This window comes from Oxyura jamaicensis, chromosome Z (assembly GCF_011077185.1).
Source record: "Oxyura jamaicensis isolate SHBP4307 breed ruddy duck chromosome Z, BPBGC_Ojam_1.0, whole genome shotgun sequence".
Taxonomy (NCBI): domain Eukaryota; kingdom Metazoa; phylum Chordata; class Aves; order Anseriformes; family Anatidae; genus Oxyura; species Oxyura jamaicensis.
The window spans coordinates 28,165,096-28,183,847 of NC_048926.1; the positions used below are offsets into that span (position 1 = coordinate 28,165,096).

Here is an 18,752-nt window from a genome sequence, read left to right on the forward strand (position 1 = left end):
AGGATTGTCTGAAACTTCACGTGTGCCAGCAAATCGGGGGAATCTGTCATTGTACAAAGGAAGCTAGAGAAGAACAGCTGAAAAGCTGAGAGTAGGAAAAGAAATAAAAGGTCAATTGTAGATTCAGCTGGTCCTCCTTGTGAGTTGTCAGAGAATCCAACTTCAAATGAAATGGTAGCTTGGGTTGTGTGATAGCTGGGGCTAATAAAGAGAAATACAATTTGAGTGACTGCTGTGGTGAAATTCGTACCAAAGGTGAGACTATAACACTCAAAAATGTCTACTGCTTAACGCACTTCTAAAACCGCACGTTTTTAACTGCCTTTTTCTCATTTGTTTCAGGTTGCATGTCAGGTTGGACTTGATGCATGACATTTGCATGACAGCTAACAACCTTGCTCTGGATGTGTCACTGAGCAGACATGGCCTACCCAGCAAATACTAACGGCAGTGCTGCAGGTAACGAATTGGGAATGCTTTTCCCACTTCGGATCATTATATTTTCTGGCTTGCCTTTTCCTTACATTGTGAAAGCAGCAGAAAGGGGAAGCAGCAGCAGTCAAAACTAAACACTGAAAACTAATTTCCCGGTTGATCAGAGTCTGTCCATCCTACCCCATGTCCCCATCCCTCCAATAATCTTTTAGATATTTAAAACATGGAAATTTGTTTGCGAAGGTGTAAGGGATGGCATCTCGCTCTGTCATCATGAAGCACCGTCCACTTCCATGGACCTACACAGGCTTAAACCAGGCTCGGAGAGGCCTGGGGGGTTACTGCAGGAGGTTGTGTGGTTGTTATCTTGTCCCTGTAGCTGCTTTGTGAGATTAACCAGTTCTTTTGCATTGAATATGCAGCCCGTCCTGATCACCCCTATGGGTTTGGCTAATTTTAATTTACTCTATTAGTTCTAAGCAAGCAATGTCAAGAGGAGTTTTTCATTATTTCAAGAGGCTCTTGAGATGTCTGTTTTGTTTGGGTGATACTCTCTGGAGCAGATTGCATGCCATGTTCAAAGGTTGCTGAGAAGGCCTGGTAGGTCAAGAAAGGGCAGAGATTACAGAATGACTGATAAAAGTGTGGCAGTGGTGTTCCTCTTGCAGTTGTGTCAATATTTTCCTGTTCTCCTGATCGCTACACAAACATAACTTTAGCCCACTAAAGCCCAGGCTTCTACAGAGGGATTATATGGAAAACTTCAAGTGCATGGCAGGAGCCTGTGGGTGCTCTTTTGAGACCTCTTAATGTAGGTATGGTGGGAAATGGATTTATCAATGCAGGCTGGGGTGGCTGGGATCAATCAGAACATCCTGAAGAAGAATGTTAACTACCTCTTTTGTTATGCATATATACAAAAACTTCAGCTTTTTTATTGCTAAGGTTCATGTTCAAGTGATATTCACGGGATCATGACATGTACATGTTAAGAATTGGCTTATCTGGAAGATTTTAGCACCGGCATCATTAGCGAGTATGTTTTGTCATGGAAACTAATCCTAAATTTCTGGATATTCTCACTATAGAATTTTTATAATTAGTGCAAGAGATTAAAGTATTTTGGGTGTGGGAAATTAGAAATATAGAGTCTCGTTATCTGCAATTTATGCAAAACAAGGAATCTTTTTTTAAAGACTGGTGGGAGTTATATGAAAACATTGAAGTTACCATTATCTATTGATGATTCAAGACTGAATTTACCAATGCTACTAAGTCCCGGAAAAGGATGTTTTATCTGTTTTCCCTTACCATTCCATACTTTTATATAATTAGAAGTAACATTCTCTAAACAAACAAACAAACAAACAAACTCTATTCTTTTGTAATCTTTTTGAGACGGGAGACTTCAAAATGTCTGTTGTGTGACTTACCCGTAGCTGTTTATTTCTTACCCCTCAATATAATTTGCCTTTTTTTTTAGTAGTATGCTTTTAACTTAAGTCATGCAGAACAATTTCCTCTGCTTAGAAGGAAGGAAAAATTGTGCATGAACTGTTACTGATTGGTTTACTAATTTTCCCCCCTGCAGTAGAACTGTCTATTGGAAATGTTTAGAGATGATATTTAAGTATAAAAAAGCTAAATGTTTGTACAGGGGATGTGTTAATGCAAGATGAAGTTTTTAGTTTCAGGATTGTTATGCAAACAAGACTTCTTGCAGGATAGAAGCTGTTTGTTCCCTTAATCGCAGAAAGACGCTATAATGAATTGCAAGTATTTAATTCAAAACGAAATTGGACAACATTTTGCAGAGGCTGTCAGGACTTGTTGGCTTTACAAACCCTTCAGGCCAGCGTTCTAACATGCAGCTATGTGTGCAGCTATGTACGCCTGCGTCTCCAAATCCTTAGCATTTCATAATGGACAAACTATTGGGCTGCAAGTACATGTGATTTGTTATCCTGCTGAGCTGTCTGGGAGAGAATGCCTTTGGACGAGCAGGAGTTGATTTGGGCGTTGGAGGTACTGAAGCAAGCTGCTTAATTGCATGGAGCTCTAAGAGTGGAAAGACAAACTTCTGGGGTGGTGTTTTCTGCACCGGCTGAATCAATCAGCAACAGGAAAAAGAACTAGAAAGACTTGTTACGGACTAGTAAGCTGCGTATGTTACTTGAATATTTTGGCAAGTTTGACCACATGTTCAGCTGCATTTGAGTATGAGGTGACTAAGGAGCAGTGGTTTGCTTTGGTTAACTCGAGAATGTGAGTACCTGCACTGTTAAATGATTATGCCTCTCTGACATTTCAGTAAATATTTTTTTTCATTATACAAGCCTAAATGGACTGCTGCTGTTACAGATAAAATCTAAAGAGGAATGCTTGAATTTGGAAATTGTTTGCAGGAAGGGATCAAGCTAATTTGCATTTGTATAGAGGACTTTTTAAAGGATGTTTCTTGGAAGTACATTTGCTGTAAATATTTTCAGTGAGTATGCATGTGAGATAAGCTACAAAGCAAGTAATGACTTTGTCATGAAAGCGGTGATCATAATTTTCACTGCCTCTTGCATATGTCAGTGAAGACGTACTTTAAATGTGGCTAATAAATAACATAGACTGTGATTTAGACTTCATTGCTGTTTGTCAATAGTTTTGTTTTCTGCTGAATTACAAGCTTAGTTTTATCACTCTGTTCCTGATTTCACTGCACAGACATCTTGTGATGAACTGTATTTCTTTCAGGTGCAAGCATGTTTGTTTTGTGTCCTTGCACTTTGGAAAATGTTTTAGAGATTTGGTTCTGATGTTGGGAGTAGGCTCGCTCATTTTTTTTCTGTCTCCTTGGAAAGTAGCTTAAGTCTCTCTAACACAGGTGACAGACTGGCACTTACAGAAGAAAGTTGCTTCGTTTTATCGATTATGTGCTGGGTAGTCACAACTGTTTGCTGCTTACAGTCTGCCCCAGTGTCTCAGTCCGGTAAACTCAGGTTTAAGCACTGCAGTAGAAGTCTGGAGCCTATGCTGCACACGTTCAGGGAGCTGCAGCAGGAGCTGAGAATACCCCATTGGTATTACCCCATGAGGAGGCACCGGGAGGCTGGCCTTGTTTTGATACATAATATTCATTAATTTATCTTTGCACAGGACAAAAATAAAATTATTTTTTTAAAAAAGTTTATTTTTCAAAATAACATTAGTATCTTCATTAACTGCTGGGTCAAACTTCCAGTAATTGTTAGCTTCTGTGCTTGCTAGGACTGATGCATAAATCATCTATCTAATGAGGCTGTGCAAATGTTTTTGTAAGTGGTATCTGGAGAAAGGCCCCCCAGACAGCTATGAAAAGCACGGTGAACCACCTGTCTGAAACTTACCTGGCAGTTTGCAAATAACGCTGGCTGGATTGTAATTTTTTTCACTAATACTTGATTCGCTGAAACTTTGTTTTCAAAAAAATTTCTGAAAGGCACTGAATGGTGTGAAATTCCAGTGCAATTCCATTTACTCTGCTGTAGAAAACAAGGAAGTGGCAAAACAAACATAGGAAACTGATTTACAAAGATAAAGATTAAAAACCTTATTTGTTTCTAACCGTAATGAAAACATCTGTTTTATTTGACTTCCCTTAGCACCTCATGCTCTGTATCCCGAGCTTGCAGAATTGTCAGTGATTTCTCTAACAAGAACATTAAAAAAAATAGGGAAGAAAAGCTTTTCCAGCTCCCTTTGGTAGGATGGGCTGCAGGGGTCAGTATAACAAGGCTGTTGCACAAACCCTTTTCTTTACTTTGCTGTAAAGCAGATACATATTGTTTCCTGAATGTAGCATCTGAGATCTTCTTCATCCTTTCTCTTTTCTCCCTTTCCTCTCTGCCCTCCCCCTCAGTCTTTCTCAGGATTTGGGTTTGTTTTCATGCCTTCCTACCCCACTTTGAACATACTTTTGCTCACAAGTCATGGATTCATTTGAACGGTATGTTTAACTTGCCTATATTCTTTACCTCCTCCAGATTGGTACACAGTTCCCAAAGCTGTGGCATCATAGCAGCTCACCATCACTGTCATTGTTCTCTTCGCATCCATAAAGCAAGGAATTGCTGCTGTCTCCTTCTTCCCTGCAGCAGCCAGTGTGTGGGCACCAAGTGCCTGTGGACAGGAGCTCCAGAGGTGGAGTCCAGCCTCCCAGACAAGATGTGACCTCTAGCAGGCTCTGGTGGCCATGGCCAATACAGAGAGCAGCCAGGACTGTGAGGCTGCAGGGGATTTGGTGGTGGACATAAACCATTTGTCAGTGTTAGTCTCGCTGCTGGAGCCCATTGTCCCTCTGATTATTCTACATATGGACAGTTACTCTACAGAACATGTATTTGCTGAGAGTAAATGCTTTTATCATACTCATCCTCTGCATTAATTTATAAGAATTCTTACCAAACCTTTCTAGACACATTTTTAGTTATAGATCTGTTTGAGTTGGAGTCTCTTCTATAATTCAATTTTCCTGATGCAAATAATCTTTGGCTACATGCATGTAGTTTTTGCATGTTCCCAGCCTCATGAGCTGAAGTGTACCCTAAAGAAGATAGTGCCACGCACCAGAACTTTACCTGTGCTACTAATTTTAGCTGAATATCCACTGGTCGTCATCGACACTCAGTTAATAAATGGAAATTTACGGCAGTGAGCTACAGAAGTAGCAACTGGAAGTGTTGATTGCCAAGTCAGCCTGACACAGCTTTTAGTTGGTAATTTGTATAGGTCAGGGCTGTGATGAGAGTCTGCTTACTTGGAGCTTGCTTCCCTACCATGTTCCCTACTCCAGAGCTACATCTGTTCCCCATCAGAGCTAACAGGGACACGTGCACGTGGAAGGTGTGCTTTGGTAGCTGATGGGATGTGTGCCATTGAGAGAGCCTGCTGGATTGCCACGTAGCCTTGTGCTTTCTGCATGGGCAGATGGCGTGTAGGGCTGTCGCTGCTGCGCTGCTCCTGCCTCGCCTAGTGAGTCACCCTGGTGGTGCCCAGTATTTAAAAACAAGCCAGGGTGGGACCTTGAAATCTGTGGGGTGAAGGGTGAATGAGCCTCCAGTGATTTCACATCAGCTTTATCATAAAGCGTATCAAAATTTCCATCGGTATGCTGCAGTATGCTCACCGATGCCAGATCTGCCTTAAGGACAGATGGCTGGAGATGCAGCACACGATCTCACACCCACTGCCAACTTTCTGCTTGAATTAATAATAGTTTCTTCTGCAGCTGCTAGTTGATACCTGTAATCCAAGGTTGCAGTGCTGCCACAACAGAATGGTTGAAAATAACACTGACTTGCATTTGCCCAACCTAGAGGCTTTTATCAGACCCTAGAGGAGCAGGGATCATCTACCTTCTTTTCCATAGGACTTCTTGCTTGAAGAATGCCCTTCAGGCCTGATCTTGGAGTTTTATGGAAGGAACAAGGGCAAGAAGAAGTTTGAAAGGGTAGAGTAAAACAGGGTGGTTAGGAGCTGAGGGTGTAGCCGTCTTGCTAAGGTACCCCCTGGATTAGTCCAGTTCTTAGAAATGGCAATTGGATGTGGTGGCAATCAGATGACCCAAGACACAAGGCCAAGTGAAGATGGTGATGCCTTGCAGAAGGACGAAGCATGATGAGAAACAGAAAGGATTTAATAGGTATGTCTTATGTGCAGAGATAACTGCAGTTCTTGTAGTAATGTCTGTCTTGTTCTGGATTATCTGCTGCAGCTTCCTAAAAGCTTCTGGCATCTCACCTAGGTAGAAGACTATTTTCATTCATCTCTGATTCAGGCTTGCTCATGGAGCAATGCACACTTTCCTAGTGCCTGAGCTGATGAGATGTACTTGCATCGGCCGTACCTGGACCTTCTCATGTGGCCTGCTTCTGCTGCCTGTGGAAATGTGTGCTCTCTCCACTCCTAGAGGCAGAAAGGGGTGCTGATCTTTCATTTTAAAGCCAGTGCTCTAGGGTCCAAACAGGTCTGCCTTCCTGTTTGTAGTACCCTGTAATTTCACTGAGTTGGTGGAGATTAACAGTTGCCACCTGCTCTAGGTGACCCTGCTTGAGCAAGAAGGTTGGACTAGGTGACCTCCAAAGATCCCTTCCAACTCCAGCCATTCAGCAATAGAAGCTTTTAGGTCTTGTCACGAAGGTCACTGCTTTTCACTGATCTAATGGCTGTCTGGTGGGAGGCGGGCATGCAGAGAAGCAGCCTGTGGGGCTTGGGTGAGGGCCAAGCACCAGTACTGGGGCAGGCTTGTGTCACAGGAAAAAAAACACAAGAATAAACTTTATAACCTTGAAAAATGGTTCTCCCTCCATCCTCATCCTTCCCTCAATTTTCAAGGTACATAAAAGCGCACAATTCAGCAAATCACCCCATGGCCATTTTACCTACAAGAGTACATCTTGGCTTCAGAACGGTTCTGTGGTATTTCTCACTTCCATCCCAGATTCTCCTGCAGAAAGCACTTTGGGAACAATGTGTATGAAACTTAAGAGTACCTGGTGTCCTGGGGAAGTACCTTCCCCAGGTACCTAATAGTACCTGGGGAAGGGAGGGGATTTTGTAGCCTTTAAAATTGTACGGTCCTCAAGGGAAATGGCTTGGATGGGAATAGCTTGTTTACAGCTGGTTGTCTTCTGTTGGTGAATGCCTGTGTTTAGACATGTTCCTTGGAGAAGAGTTGCTGCTGGAGGAGAAGTCCTTGGGGAGCTTCTTGCAGTGGCCACCTCACTCCTCCCCCTCTTTGTGCCATTTGTAAGGCTTTGGGTTGGAGATGACAGAAAGGCAGCCCTTCCTGTATCATGTTTTCACAGCAGGCCTAGGGGCTGAGGGAGTGATCAGGCTGCCCACATTGGCATCCTGCTCTATCTCCATTTCCTTCCTCTGGAAACGCGACTCCCCTTGTTGGCAGTGTGCAGATTCCTGCCAGGGTGTCCCCGGGTGACCAGCTCTGAGCTGCCACAATGAAGTGTGCCTGTGACCCTCCTCCCCTTTCTTCCTTCAATTCCCTCCGATTTGATCCAGAAATTGCACTTACCAGATTGATTGAATCCAATGGCTGACTTCCACTGTCAGATGTACCTTGCAGCGCATGAGGTTTCACAGATCCACTATGTACAAAGAGGGCTCTCCCTCTCCCATGTCTCTATATTTTTTTAAATTTGTCATGGAATATGCTCAGCTGTGTTAGTCTCGTGAGGTTTTTTCTTCGCCTGATTCTTCACACAAACATTGACAACAAAACCAAGTGCTCAGATGTGCAGAGAGGTGTCTGTGAGAGATCCCGTTGTCTTCCTTCACCCTCTCAGTCCATCCTTCTCCACTCACCTCCTTCCCTACTTCCTTGTAGAAGCTGTAATGTGACCCTTGCCCCCCTCAAAGCCCTTCCCTTTTCTTGCTTGACTTCTCCTCCCTAGTTATCTAATAATGTAATACATGTTTTAGGTAATTAAGTCTTCTGTTTTTTCATTTATGCATTCCTAGATATTTTTTCTACATGACAATATTTTAGCTTTCCTTCAATGTATGGGTCCTGTCTGTGATGCTCCCGTATTGCCCTTCAGTACCTGTTTGAAAGTGGGAGCAGAATGGCAAGGGGGAGGGAGGGCGTGGATACTGTTTCTAATAGCTTGGTTTGAAGGTTTGGTCAGATTAGGGTGAGGATCAAATTAACTGATAACTGGGAATAGATTGTTCTCCCTATGTAAACCAGACATTGCTGGTCTAGAGCAGTCGTTTTTTGCTGAGGGGCATGTTTGTTGATATACTCCTAGCCCCTTTCCTGCCATCTCTACACAAAACCAACCCCTCTGCCTGGAGCACCACTCTATGGGTTGCGGAAGATTTAATAATAAAAGCAAAGTGCACTTGTGCAACTTTGCTGCTGTTACTGGAATTTCAGGTCTAATCCTAGCAAACAGGCCAAATTTCAAGGTCTCATGTGTGCTACTTGACAAAACTAAAATGTGCAGCTTGAAAAAAAAAAAAAAAGTGCAAGTAAAATAACATGCATGGTTGTGGTTAGAAAAGTAGACTGACATTTGCATGTGATAAAAGAACAAAGGCTAGATCAGAGAAGTCATGTTTTAAGGGGTTATGAGGATTTCTATTTTTTTTTTTAACTTCAAGAAGTCCCTGGTTAAGCCTTTTTTCCCTTTCCTTTCCATTCTTCCAGAAGAAGAAATTGTTATTATTAACTTTAGATTGTGATTCTTAACTTCACGGTGTTTTTCTGTTTAAAGTGTAAATTAGAATCACTCATTTCTGCTCCTGTCTTCTGTTTTGTTTCATGGAGACAGATGGTTGTCTCCATAATGGCTTTTAAGCTTACCAGTACTTGATTGTGCTCATGAGGCTGTGCATCCATCCACTGCATCGCCCTTTAGACTTTCACCATTCTCCCTTGCATCATTAGTTACAGTCCTTTTCACTTCCTTTGCTCTCAGACAAGCGTGTCTGCCACCCAGGATGCTCGTCCTTTCCTTTTCGCTCCCTGACTACCACCACCCCCCACAGGTATGGACTACCTTTAAAGATCAGAGCCTTCACTCTCAGCCTGTCTTGAGGGCTGTGGAAAATACAGTCAACAATTCTGGAAAAATTACACTCCCTTTGCAAAGTTGTAGAGATACCAAGTCTCAAGTGGCGTGTGCATGGCTCAGCCAGGCTGCCTCAGGCCATATCCATGTAGAGCAGGACACCAGGAGCAGTGGAGACCGCTCACTGTTCATCAGCTTACATGGTATGTTAATAACAGTCTTGTCCATGGGTCCTCATTATTTATATTGTGGCTCATGCTTTTTCTCCCACATTTTGCGTGGCTCTTTTCCCTATCCCAGCCTTTGGTATAATCAGTATGTTATTGCGGGTAGAAGTGCAGTATTTCTGGATTGACAATTTTTACTGTAAACCAATGGTGTTTTATTGTGGAGTATTGATCCAAGAAGAAAGCAAAGAGATCCCCAAAACCAGCCTGTGTTGTCTCTGTGACAAAGCTGTGAATTTCTTCCCCCACTCCTGCCTCTGCTCAGCCGAGGAAGCTGGGGGTGACACTGTAGGACCGGGACACTTCTCATGCTGGCAGAATCGGACACCCGACCACGAATGACTCAGTCTGCCGTTTTCACGGTGCACCTGGAGACAATAGCTAGACTGACACCTGCATTTGAGTTCCCAACAGGCAGAGGTTCACTTTGTATCTTTGGGGCATGAGAGGCCCGTACACATATTTCAGGATTTGAGGATGCATTTATTTCTTTTGTATCCATGGATTTTTATTTTCTCTTGTGTTCATGTTCAATGTATCATTCACTTTCATCTCTGCAAAACGGGAAAACAAAATTGGTGTGTACAGCCCTGCTGGGATTTGCAAATGAGTAGCTAGCTCACTCAGTCTAACCCAAATAACAACAAGAAAGTATGTGTAATCACTTCTGTATCAAAAATAAATAAATAAATAAATAAAAAATAAATGTTTCCCATAAGCTTGTCCATCAGTCATATTAGGACATGAGTAGAGGTCACTGGACTTGCATTGTGACCTGTGAAAAATCAAGTAGCTGAAATTCTTTCCTAGTTATATTAAACGAGGTGGACATTTAATGATTATGTGAAGTAAATGTTTCAGTTGCATCCTCTCTCTGGTTAGATGGTAACTACTGAGGGAACTTTGTAGCTTGTAAAGCCTTTCATGGAGGTTTTGAGCGATGAGCAGTCACTGGGTCAGATTAATCATCCATATCTTTATCTCCATGCACTTGACCAGTAGATCTTGTAGTACATCATCTGCAGCCTGGCATTTTGAATCCAGTTACTGAATACCTCCAGCCACCCTGCAAAAACACATTTGACACTGACCTGTCTTAGGAGCGGGCTCCCTTTTAGACCCCCCAACTTGGGAAGTCTCCAAGTTGTGGGTTTCTGTAAACTGAGACAAGAAATGTTGCTGTATGTTTGTTTTATTTTTATGCCCTTCCAGTGGCATCTGCTAGGGAGGAGAGAGTGGGTAGGACAGATGGGTCTTGGGTCTGACCTCTGGCCATAGCCAATTAGCTTTGAACTGTTCAATGGAAACTAGCTGAGAAAGTCTGCCAAAACCAACCAACCAAAAACAAACAAACAAACAAAAAATCCCACTACCAACAATTAAACAAATAGAAACAAACAAACAAAAATATATAGCCCTCTTCAAAATGCAAAAGCTGTGGTTTGGGGGGATGAATGTAAACCTGGCAGTATGCAGCCCAGCTAAGGCTCTGGGCACCGTCCCTGCCCTTAGACCCGGCCATTGTGTTGGGGCAGGTTACTTCATTCCTTCCATGCAGAGCTACTTCAATGCTGAGGAAGTGGCCTCTTGGAGGCAAGTGTTTCAAGGACTCTGTTTCTTCCACATCCTTTGTCTTTCCCAGATCCATTATGCCTTCTCTGCCTTTTGTTTTCAAACAGGGTGTGAAATAACCTGCCTTTTAGATAAGAATTTACCAGCTGGATGGCTGCCTATACACCAAATCTTGCGTTTGTTCTGCAGCAGACCACGTCAGGTTTTTTGGTCACTGGGGAGCTGTGCTCTGACCTCAGTTTTGTTTCTACTGTAAACAGTAACTGAATGAGTTTATTTGGCACCATATTGGTCTCAAAGGCCAAGAGAATAAATACGCGTGTGCTCTTTTGCCCTCGGGCTTTTTGGGGCCAACCCAGACATGTGCCTCCATGTTTGACTTGCTGCACTAGGGACAAAATGCTGATACATGTTCTGGGTTCTTGCTTGCATTTATGGCAGGTCTTTCTCATCCTGAGCTGAGATGGTGTGTCTGATGGTGCATGACTTGATGCAGGGCTTTTTCAGATTTCAAGCCCTCGAAACCACAGAGTAACAATAAACAGATGGCGCATGTGGAGGCAGCTGCTAAAGTTTGTTCTTCCCAAACAGGGTATCTTTTTCTTTTCCTTTTTCTTTTTTTCTTTGTTCTTTATTTTTAATTTTTATTTTTTATTTTAAGAGAAATGAAATCATGAAATGTTTTTCTTTTTTCTTCTCTTCTGTTTCAGCAAAACCCTAAGGAAAAAAAAAAAAAAAAAAAAAAAAGGCTATTCATTCTATTCTCATAGTTTTATCTTGGATGTCATGTTTTTTCCCAGCAGAAAACTAGATATGTATTTTCCTGTTCTTCCCATACCGGTGTGAAGAATCTGCTGATCAAACTAAGGAGGCCACCAGTAACGCTGATGTCTGCTGTGCGCCATGGTTACTTGCTCTGATGGGCTTTTGTTTCTCTCAACAGAAAGCAGAGGCTGAGTTTCAGCTACCCTAGAATTTTTAGGTCCTGTACAAAAAACTTCAAAGCATGGCTGGAAAATGTTCCCAATGAGTTTATGCAGATCTGCTTTATCTGTGGATGGGCTAGTTAGAGCAGCAACCAAAATAAACCAGATTCACATAAAATTCAGCACCTCTTTGATTCGTAGGTTTAGCAAGATGGCCAAATCTAGAGCCCCTCTTTGGACTGAATGTCCTTTGGATCTCTTACGTTATAGTACATGCATGAATGCCTTACAATTCAAGGAAATGAACATAAAATCAGCTAGAAAGGAGGACCCAGTTCTTGCGAGACCACACCTGGGGCACTGCATTCAGCTGTGGGGCCCCCAGTACAAGAAGGACATGGACCTGTTGGCGTGAGTCCAGAAGAGGGCCATGAGGATGATCAAGGGGCTGGAGCACTTCTCAAGACAGGCTGATGGAGCTGAGATTGCTCAGCCTGGAGAAGAAAAGGCTCCGGGGAGACCTTACAGCAGCATTCCAGTACCTAAGGGGAGCCTGCAGAAAAGCTGGGGAGGGACTCTGTCAGGGAGTATAGGGATAGTACAAGGTGCCCCATCCCTGGAGATGTATAAGGCCAGGCTAGATGGGGCTTTGAGCAACCTGCTCCAGTGGGAGGTGTCACTGCCCATGGCAGAGGGGGCTGGACCTATATGGTCTTTAAGGTCTCCTCCAACCCAAGCCATTCTGTGATTCTGCAGGGTCCAAAAGCTAATGTCTGACAGTATTAAGTACTACTTTGCTTCATATTAAATACCACTGAAGCCACTAGACATGTCTCTGAAAATGTCTGTGGCTAAAAGTGTTTGGGAAACACTTTTGTTGGAAGTGTTTCCCATTTTAGCTGAAGGCACTGTGGAGAACTCGGACATCTCCTGTCAGTTCAGTGCAAGATCCCACTTCTGTCTCAACCAAGCAAAGCTCTTTCAGTTGGCGGTGATCTTGGAAATTATTTCAGCAATTCATGCCATTATTTCATTTATTTATTTTTTTATTGTTCTTGGGAATCTGGATGGAAGGTGTAGTAACACCTCATTTCCTTTAGCCCCATGGAGTCTTAGGACTGTTATAGTTGTTAAATTCATCTCTCCCATTGCCTGTTTACTTTTGGAGTCCTTGTTTGGCTATAGTACAGCAACTGTTACTGTAAGCAGAGGTGCAGGGAGATTGAGCTGAGGCCTTTGAGAGTCTTTTTATGATGCTGAGAAAGTTTCTTTTTTTTTTTTTTTCTTTTTCTTTTTTTTTTTTTTTTTTCATCTGGAGTTCTAGTTCTCTTTCCTCGAGTTATACTTCAAGTTCCATGGAAATTAGAACATTGCATATGGAAAAGTCAAATATTTGTGCATAATTTCAAAAGTGCTTGTACTAGCATAAAAGATCTCATGCACTTTGACGGTGTTTCAGAGAAGATAAGATTGTTTGTGCAACTTTATCAAGTTTTTATTTTTATCCCTCGAGTTATAAATTGTATTTGAGAGGAGTAAACAAAAACAGATTGAATGTAACAGGCAGATTTGCAGGCAGCACTAGTTACAACAGATGTAATTGTTCTGGCCAAATTATATCAATGAACCTTTCTGTGCTCCCTGTGCACACGTGGGAGTGAGGAACAGGGGGGGCAAGGGGCAAAGGGCTTGGGGAGACAGAGTGGGTAGGATAGAAGTCACCTGAACTTTTAATTCCCGCTTGGGGATTAAATCTGTCTTCAGTGGAGGAAAATATCCCCCCCTTTTTTTTCCCAGTGTACAGTTTGGTATGGTTCCATTTGTCCTTCTGACCATTTTATGCATTTAACCCCTGAGAGGAGCAGCAGCAGCCTGAGGCACTGAGCACCATCTGAAATGACGTGAAGGAAAACACTGGCGCTGAGCTGCGCTGGCTGCTGGGCTGGCAGGCGGGCTAGGATTTTGTCAGGAAATTCCAAATGAGTATAAATAAATTCTCTGTAGCAACCTCTGGGCTCCCTGCCTGCTGATGTGTCAGGAGTACGCATTCCCTTTAAGGCAAAGGAAAGTGTGCTTCAGACTTAATTTCCTGAAAAACTAAACAGTGCAACATTCAACAATTGCTTCTCGGCAGATCGGTAAGCGAGACCCTCAGACAGAGGAGGAGAGGTGAGCTGTGAGAGACCGGCTCCCAACTCCGCTCACACTGTGGGTAATTGGGGAAAAAGTCGGGGGGGGGGGGGGCACATATGGGTTGTACAGCTGTTGTTTTAGTATATTAAGCAATGCACGTCTTTCACTTCGGGTGCTCTTTATTTTTCTTTTCTTACTGCTGTGTTCCTTTCTCTCCCAGGCACATTCTGCCAGGCTGCTGTCTGAGGGGAGAGTGCACTTAGGTCTGTTTTGATGCACCTCTGCCAGCCCCTTGGTTTTTGTTGGTGCATAGGAAAGAGTCTTTCTTCAACAAATACAGATTTTCTAGTTGGAGACCTGCATTCTGTGCATTCAAGTGGATGGAGTGCTATGCCTATTTACTTTTAAGTGGAAGAAAGGTAGCTGTTACCCTTAAAGTTGCTTTGTTTTCATTATTGTTCATAGACTTTCAACTCTAAGCCAGTGCTTTTAGCTTCTTAAAGTGTGCATAAGAATCACTTCTAATACTGATGTTTTCCTTATTTTCTCCAGTTATCACTTTTTGAACTTTTTGAACAAAGCCAGTTCATTGGTCTGAACTATTTTAAGTGTGGAGAAAAAACTCTTAGTGTTCTTGGAATATTCAAATCACTCATGCTTTTGAAGTTCAAAAAGCAGGCATGTGTCTTATCTCACACGGGGAATCAGTACTAGATTAATAAAAAAGGGGGTAGGAGGGAACAATTCCCGGTATTTTAAATATCATTTTGATTATGCAGCATAAAGTATTTTCCTCATGGAGGTTAAGCGTGCGACAAAATAAAGTCCTTCCAGGACTCCTAAATACAGATGTTTGTAGAATCATTCTTGCAGAAGACAATTCTTCCTTTTTTTTCCCGCCCTTTGTACAGCTGTGAGATCAAGCTGAAATTGTCAATCAGTTTTAAGATACCATGGCAGGCTTATATCTGAGGAGTCCAGGTTCTTTTCTGATGGTTACTCCTGTTACAATAGCTGTATATATCTGTTCTCTGTTCCTCACCTTCCAGAGATTTATAGGCACAGAAAGGCAATGACATTATAAATCTAAATATTTTAGTTCTGCAAGTCAGTTCTCATAGCTAGTACAGCCTTTGCTTGAGCTGCAGCACGTAACACTGATGCAGTATTTCACTAAGAAACGTCTCCAGGCATAGACAGGTCTGTCTAGCATCCAGCATTGCTATGGGGAGTGTGGACGTGATTGGGATGACTGGTGAAGGAAGGGTAGAAACGTGGATTCTCTTCAGCTTTGCAAGAACTCCGAGGGTTTTGTGAAGCCCATCCTGCATGCATGCCTCAGTCTTTTCTTCCAGAGTGATTTTACTTGTGAGGAGGAAGTGGTATTTAGTAACATGGGGTAAGGTACTGTCAGAAATTGGGGCAGGTAATGATGCCACATTGTCAAGGGTTGGCAAGGGACGACAGGGATCTTCAGGGTTTCTCCTGAGCAGCAAAGGACAGCATGCTGTTTTACCTCGTATTCCTCAGCACCACTAGCTGAACCAGTCAGTTATCCTGGATTTACTGGGATGTTTTGTCAGAAAGGAGGGTTATGGTGGTCTGACACTGAGTGCTCTCCTCCTGTGGTCAGCAGACACATTGTAAGGCTTTCTACTAGGCTGTAGGGAGCATGTGAGTGGTGTTTGCTGTTTGCCTTAACTTACGTCATTTTGCTAGTTAGTCTGATTTGGAAAGCATCTTTTAAGTGAACATTCTTCATTTGTCACAAATGTGCCCAGAGCCAGTAACTGTGAACTTAGTAGAAGGTGAATGAAATCAGTGCTTTGGGGAAAGATGAAGGGTTGTTCTGAAGTAGACAAATAGTGCAAGATGAAAAATATGTACATGGAATCAGGCGCTTGGAAAGCACAAATTCATACCGTTCTGGATTTGCCTTGACAGCATCTGGTTTTCAAAACCAAGTAAATGGGATTGAGATGCACCTAGTTTCAAGCCAAGAAGGAAAGGATGACTGTTAACTCATTTCATCGTTCTTATCACAGACACTCAAGAGGCCCGCTAACTTTCCTGTGAGGAAATGAGCGTCCTTCTGGGGAGAGCATTTTTTTGTGGCTGAGCAATCTAAATCCCCACCAGTGGTTTGCTTTCAGTGTAAGGCGAGCTTTCTTCCCATAGCAGGTGGGCTGAGGGGCCATTGGAAGAGGAGGACTGGGGAAATGCAGCAGTGCGGCACAACCAAGGATGCGGCCTGCTGCCCCTCGCTGTATGGTGGACCAACCGGTCACACTCAGAGCCACCATGTACCCACAGACCAACCTGTGACACTGCAGTTCACCCTAGCGGACACTGTTTCTAGGGTAGTTTCACCCAGAACTGTCAATGCTGTTGACAGCAACAGCAGCAGCCTCTGCCACGGTTTCAGCTCAGCCCTTCCGTGGATTGCTGGTGGGGCAATGTGTAAGAAGCTAGCAGCTATATCCCTTCCCCTTCCCACCCATGCCCTGCTTCCTTGCCAGCCTTAGCTTGATTTCCCCTGGGATCTGTGAGTCAGAAGCTGGGATGGGAGCAAAAACAGACTAGTCTCTTAGTTTTGAGTTTTTGTGGCAAGCGGCCTTGAGGTGATACACGTACGAGATGTTCCTGCCACAGGGCTGCCAGAAATAGAGCTGTTCCCAGTAAGTGACAGTGGTTGAAAAGGAAACATATTATAGAATTCAAATAACAGAGTTGTCAGGAAAATAAAGCAGATTTTGTGAATTTGGATAAGGGGCCACATTACAGTCAATCACTTTTTTTTTTTTTTTTTTTCAGGAATAGATTTCTCACAGATAAGCTCAGTCCTTTATTCAGGGTTAATTAATTTGCATTACTTATATCCTGTATTTTATATTTTAAATGAGCTTCTGTTTGAACTATAGATTTTTAGTTCAGGAATTCTCTAAGGAAAAGGTTTGGACATCAACAAATGGGAGGGAGGGAGGGAGGGAGGGAGGTTTTGAAAGGTGGCTTTTGCTTGCAGCTTGCAGAAATAATTGTTGGTTATGGTTACACACCTCTGTAGGTAACTGTCTTTTACTATGTGAAAGAAAACCTATAACCATCTTTAAAAAAAATCACGTGACCTTGAAATGCCTGTCCCAAGATCAAAAAGGCTATTGACAATATCCACAGCCTTTGCATAAAAGGCTGCTGAGCATTCTGAGCATTTTCTATGTTATACCAAACACCCCATTTTTCATAGCCATGAACAGAAGTCCGCAACAGATAGCAAATGTGCAGCAAAGGGAGAAAAGTAAGAAAAGCCAGTCTCCTCAATGAGCTTAAGAAATGGTTTGTGGTTTGGGAATTTAATCTTGAGCCCATGGCAGTGGGACATCCAGGCTAGTGCATCCGTCTGATCACTGGCAGCAAGGTGAGAGCTGGCTCATTGTTTTTATTATCACACTATCACACTATGCAATCAACATTTTATTACGTTTTTATTACAATAATCTTAGTATAACACTAAGCAACTAACATTTTTCAGGCTCAGAGGAACTTAATCTCTTGAGAGAGACTTTTCCAATTGGTTGATCTAAAGCCCATTTGAGTAAATGGAGAGACTTCAGATGCTTTTAACAGCCTTTGCATTGTGGTTGTGATTTCTTTTGGTTTTTGGTGGGTTTTGTTTGTTTGCTCTATTGCCATAATGGTCCGTTTCTTCTCAGAAGAGTATGGCATTAAGACAGCAGTTCAGTTCTTAAATTGCGCTTTTTTACCACTGTTCTGTGCTAACAGTGACATCATACCCCAGTCTTTGCTTTCACAGTGTAAACAGAACACTGCAGTCATCTGTATGAACCATCTTTCTTCAACACTGCTGCTGCTAAGGTTCATTCCCATTGGTGATGTCTTTAATTCACTTCTCTGAGGCTTGCTGCTACGGACACCTGAGCTGTAGTCTACACACCTGGAGAGAAAAGCCTCTTTATTAGACAGTGCTGTAGTTTCAGCCTTTCTATCGCCAGGGAAGTTGCTACCCCCATTTTTTGATCACAAACCCCAATCCTAAGTACTGAGTATTTAGATGTCAGACTTAAAAGTCAACACACAGTTGGGGTAGTGATCCGTAAATTGAAAGTAAACTTAAAACTGATATCTTACCATTCTTCTGCTCCTCGTTTTTCATCAGGAATAAATTTGCAGCAAACATTTTTACAAGGGAGATCTCTATCTTTAGTAAAGCATGCAGTAAATTGAGTTCCTCTGTACAAGGAGAACCCTCCGCACCTGTAACTGCGGGGTTGGTGTCAGGGTCTGTTATCCCTCATCAAGCAGGTTCTCAGCTTGACTGTCCTTAGGAGGCATGTGCAGCCACCTCAGGCACTTTGTGCTCCATATCTGTGGCATGCATCACAGCAACACAGTATGTTTTAGCTCCAAAGGGAAAAATAAAACACCTAATGCTCCTGCTGTGCCTTGGGAAACTGTAGGAACAAATTCCTATCTCTGTAGGTTTCCCCCCCCCCTCGGTTCTTGGAATAATAATAATGATACAAAAAAAAAAAAAAATACTTTGTTGTATGTTCCCCCTCCACACATACACATACCTTTGAAAATACTGAAGAGCTAGGTTAAAAGGCTGGAGAGCTAGTAATTTCATGACAAAAGAAACCTGTTACAATGAGTGTGCTGCAAGGCTAATGTCAATTCTCTTGAGTGTTGGTTTTTTATTTTTTTAACTTTAATTGAAATACCAACACCTGAAAAGGAAAATGAAAGAATGTTTGTTAATTCTACAGATTCTGTTTAAACAAATGCTCAGCCTCGTGTCTTGGTTCTTTTCAGAAGACAGGACTGATATTCATCTGTGTCTGCTGAAGACCAGAGAGAGAAATGAATAAAAGTAATATTAG

General features: G+C 42.6%; 1 protein-coding gene across 4 annotated transcripts in view; it reads left to right on the forward strand.

The window, feature by feature from the left end:
- The window catches only part of KANK1 (KN motif and ankyrin repeat domains 1), a 127,194-nt gene that overhangs the window by 76,289 nt on the left and 32,153 nt on the right, over nt 1-18,752 (forward strand). For all 4 annotated transcript variants that reach the window (XM_035309084.1, XM_035309085.1, XM_035309083.1 and 1 more), the window contains exon 3: nt 343-459. In XM_035309084.1, coding sequence (XP_035164975.1) covers nt 423-459 — 37 coding nt within the window. In that variant the 5' untranslated portion in view covers nt 343-422. The remainder of the gene's footprint in view (nt 1-342; nt 460-18,752) is intronic.